At 48.0% G+C, this 4,348-nt stretch overlaps 1 protein-coding gene across 1 annotated transcript; it reads left to right on the forward strand.

Moving 5' to 3' along the window:
- Positions 1-11: 11 nt before the first annotated feature.
- Positions 12-4,342, forward strand: LOC145718523 (tenascin-X-like; the record flags this gene model as incomplete). The annotated part of the gene is made up of 2 exons (XM_081810018.1): positions 12-359; positions 4,100-4,342. Coding segments are annotated over exons 1-2 (529 nt in total), but the record flags the coding sequence as incomplete, so codon positions are not given.
- Between the last annotated feature and the right edge of the window lie 6 nt (positions 4,343-4,348).

Here is a 4,348-nt window from a genome sequence, read left to right on the forward strand (position 1 = left end):
CTTCTCAGCTGCAGAGGAAGAGACCCCAACCCCCACCGAGGTGGAGGAGACGCCCAGCCCCACAGAACCCAGCATGGAGGCCCCAGAGCCCCCCGAGGAGCCCGTCCTGGGGGAGCTGACGGTCACAGGATCCTCCCCAGACTCGCTGAGCCTCTCCTGGACCGTCCCCCAGGGCCACTTCGACTCCTTCACTGTCCAGTACAAGGACGGGGACGGGCGGCCCCAGGTGGTGCGTGTCGGGGGTGACGAGAGTGAGGTCACCATCGGGGGCCTGGAGCCGGGGCGCAAGTACAAGATGCACCTGTATGGCCTGCACAGGGGACAGCGCGACGGCCCCGTGTCCACCGTGGGCATGACCGGTGAGTGGGGGCGGGAATCAGGGGTCTTCAGGGAGAACTGCCTTTTCTCTTGGGTACCCTGGATGACTGTTCTGTTCTTTTGCTCGTCCTAAGGATCCAAGCCTTGGCTCCCCATTTCATGCTTTTCCTCCAGGGCCCTGGGGTGTGGCCTGTGCCTAGGATTTAACATTTGCTAACCTGGAGCCTCATCATACACACTAGCATGACCTCCTTCTGATGATCAGCCGCTGGGCCCCTCTAAGAGTAAAGTGTGTCAGGCTCAGGCCAAGCATGCATACGCGCGCACGCGCGCCTACACACACACACAAGAAGGAAAGAAACAGGACAACATCCAACCACATTGGGATGATTCAATAATTAGGCAGCATCTATAAGATGAACTATTATGCCATCACCAAAATGTTTTAACATAAGACAATTATTTGATAATATTACATTGAAAAAGGAGCCCCCAAATTTGGTAAGGATGCCAATAACAACCACTGGAAAATAACATGCATTGCCAGAAAACTGGAAGGAAACACATCTCACAGATGTGCATGGTTTGTAGGACAGGATAGAATGTTCCAGCCCTTTTTTTGTTTTATTCTAGTCTGTTGTTCTAAATTTTCTTTTATAATCAGGAAATATTTATTTTAAATATAATACCTTCTCCTCTCTTGTACTCCTTCCATCTTTTCCCCCATCACTCTTACAACTTATTTTATTTCTAATTCTGAAAAGTTATAATTTCTAGTCCCTAAGAAATTAGGGGGGCAAAAGCACAAGGTGAATTAAATTCTAAAAGGGCAGTCAGGATGGCTTTTCTAGGTCAGTGTCAGCCCAATTCTTTTTTTTTTTTTTTTTAATTAATTTCAGGGGTAGAATGTAGTGATTCATCAGTTGCATATAACACCCCAGCGCTCATTACATCACGTGCCCTCCTTAATGCCCATCACCCAGTTACCGCAGCCCCCAGCCCCCTCCCCTCCAGCAACCTCAGTTTGTTTCCCAGAGTTCAGCGTCTCTTATGGTTTGTCTCTCTCTCTGTTTTTATCTTATTTTATTTTTCTTTCCCTTCCCCTATGTTCATCTGTTTTGTTTCTTTTATTCCACATATCAGTGAGATCATATGATAATTGTCTTTCTCTGACTGACTCATTTCACTTAACATAATACTCTCCAGTTCCATCCATGTTGATGCAAATGGCAAGATTTCATTCTTTTTGATGGTTGAGTAGTATTCCATTGTATATATATCCCATTCTTCTTTATCCATTTATCTGTCGATGGACATCTGGGTTTTTTTTCCATAGTTGGGTATTGTGGACATTGGTGCTATAAACATTAGGGTGTAGGTGCCCCTTGAAATCACTATGTTTGTATCTTTTGGAAAAATGCGTAGTAGTTCAATTGCTGGGTCATAGGGTAGATCTATTTCTACCTTTTTGAGCAACCTCTGTACTGTTTTCCAGAGTGGCTGCACCAGCTTGCATTCCCACCAGCAGTGTAGGAGGGTTCCTCTTTCTCTGCATCCTTAACAACATCTGTCGTTTCCTGACTTCTTAATTTTAGCCATTCTGACTGGTGTGAGGTGCTATCTCATTGTGGTTTTGATTTGGATTTCCCTGATGCCGAGCGATGTTGAGCACTTTTTCATGTGTCTGTTGGCCATTTGGATGTCTTCTTTGGAAAAATGTCTGTTCATGTCTTCTGCCCATTTCTTGATTGGATCATTTGTTCTTTGGGTTTTGAGTTTGATAAGGTCTTTATAGATTTTGGGCACTAGCCCTTTATCTGATAAGACATTTGCAAATATCTTCTCCCATTCTGTGGGTTGCCTCTTAGGTTTGTGACTGTTTCCTTTGCTGTGCAGAAGCTTTTTATCTGGATGGAGTCCCAGTAGTTCATTTTTCCCTTTGGTTCCCTTGCCTTTGGAGACTTGTCTAGCAACATGTTGCTGCGGCTGAGGTCAAAGAGGTTGCTGCCTGTGTTCTCTTCTAGGATTTTGATGGACTCCTGTCTCACATTTAGGTCTTTCATCCATTTTGAGTCTATTTTTGTGTGTGGTGTAAGAGAATGGTCTAGTTTCGGTCTTCTGCATGTGGCTGTCCAATTTTCCCAACACCATTTGTTGAAGAGACTGTCTTTGTTGAACATTAGTTGACCATAGAGTTGAGGGCCCATTTCTGGGTTCTCTATTCAGTGTCAGACCGATTCTGATGTCCCGTGAGAACAGAGTTCCTCTATGTGCCGTGCGGGAGAGCCTGGCACCCCGAAGAGAGCCTCTCTGTAGGCCTGGGGCTCGCAACCTCTACAACACCAAGTGAGAGGCTCTGTGAGGTTCCGTCTCCTCTCCTGAAAATGCTCCAGACAGAGAAACGATTTCACACAGCCCCCCTGACTTCTGGGGGATGGGCCTCTTTTCTCTATATACATTCGCAGGAGTGTGGCAGGAGGGGGAGGATGGGAGAATGATCAGAAAATAGACATTAGAGGGGCACCTGGGTGGCTCAGTTGGTTAAGCGTCTGCCTTCGGCTCAGGTCATGATCCCAGGGTCCTGGGATCATGCCCCACATCTGGCTCCTGGCTCGGACGGGAGCCTGCTTCTCCCTCTCCCTCTGCCCCTGCTCATGCTCTCTCTCTCTCTCTCTCTCTCTCTGTCTCAAATGAATAAATAAATAAATAATCTTTTTTTTTTAAAGATTTATTTATTTGAGAGAGAGAATGAGATAGAGAGATCATGAGGGTCAGAGGGAGAAGCAGACTCTCTGCTGAGCAGGGAGCCCGATGTGGGACTCGATCCCGGGACTCCAGGATCATGACCTGAGCCGAAGGCAGTCGCTTAACCAACTGAGCCACCCAGGCGCCCCTAAAAAATCTTTAAAAAAGAGAAAATAGACATTAGAACAGCTCCCACCCTGAGGGAAAGCCGTAATGCTCATCCACTGTTCAATGTTGTTACTGTCTGTCACAGTGGATCACAAGCACACACAAAGTAAGGAGGGCAGCTGAAGGAACCCACAGCCTTCTCCACAACCCCCACCAGATTATTAATTTTTAGAGTCCAGGGTTTCTTTCTCAGTACACGTTATTCTGGGGAAACGAGTATCAACATTGTGGAATATTTGAAAAATAGGGGGAAAAACCGATCAGAACACCTTTGGACACAGTAAGTGCCATTAATAATAATACCCATAGCACAGGCTCTCCCTAGCTTTCCATCCAGTGCATGTTCTCAAGCTGCAGAGCGTTCAGACAATTCTTGGCTCTTCCTTTGTTTTTGTACGTAAGTTACATTGTGAGCATTTATTTTGAGGCCACAGACCCGGCATTAATCATCATTTAATGGTGATCTGACACTGCATGGTGAAAGTGCCATCGCAAAGTGAATCATCTTCTCGGGACCATTTGGGTCCCTGACACATTTTGCTGTCACAAATAATCCCACAACAGACTCCCATGGCGCAACTTTTTCATAATTTTCTTAGGACGGCTGCCCAATGGGATTATTGGGTCAAATAATGGGATTATTGTGGCTCCTATACACACATCTGAATTACCTTCTGGTGCCAGCTAACCAGTGTGTGAAGGGGATCGGGGCCTATCTCAGCGTGAGCTCGGTAGTTCCCAGCCGGCTAACCCCCAGGTGCTCAGACTCGGCTCCACAGCTGGAGGAATGGACTGCTGCACCTTGTTGTCCTCCTGACATGAGCAGCAGAGTTGACTACTAAGCCTCCATCCCCATGTCTTCTCTCAGCCCCCCAGGACCTTGTGGAGGAGACGCCCAGCCCCACAGAACCCAGCACAGAGGCCCCGGAGCCCCCCGAGGAGCCCGTCCTGGGGGAGCTGACGGTCACAGGATCCTCCCCAGACTCGCTGAGCCTCTCCTGGACCGTCCCCCAGGGCCACTTCGACTCCTTCAGTGTCCAGTACAAGGACGGGGACGGGCGGCCCCAGGTGGTGCGTGTCAGAGGTGACGAGAGTGAGGTCACCATCGGGGGCCTGG

This window comes from Leptonychotes weddellii, unplaced genomic scaffold (genome assembly GCF_054177405.1).
Source record: "Leptonychotes weddellii isolate Sample4059 unplaced genomic scaffold, ASM5417740v2 HiC_scaffold_16903, whole genome shotgun sequence".
Taxonomy (NCBI): domain Eukaryota; kingdom Metazoa; phylum Chordata; class Mammalia; order Carnivora; family Phocidae; genus Leptonychotes; species Leptonychotes weddellii.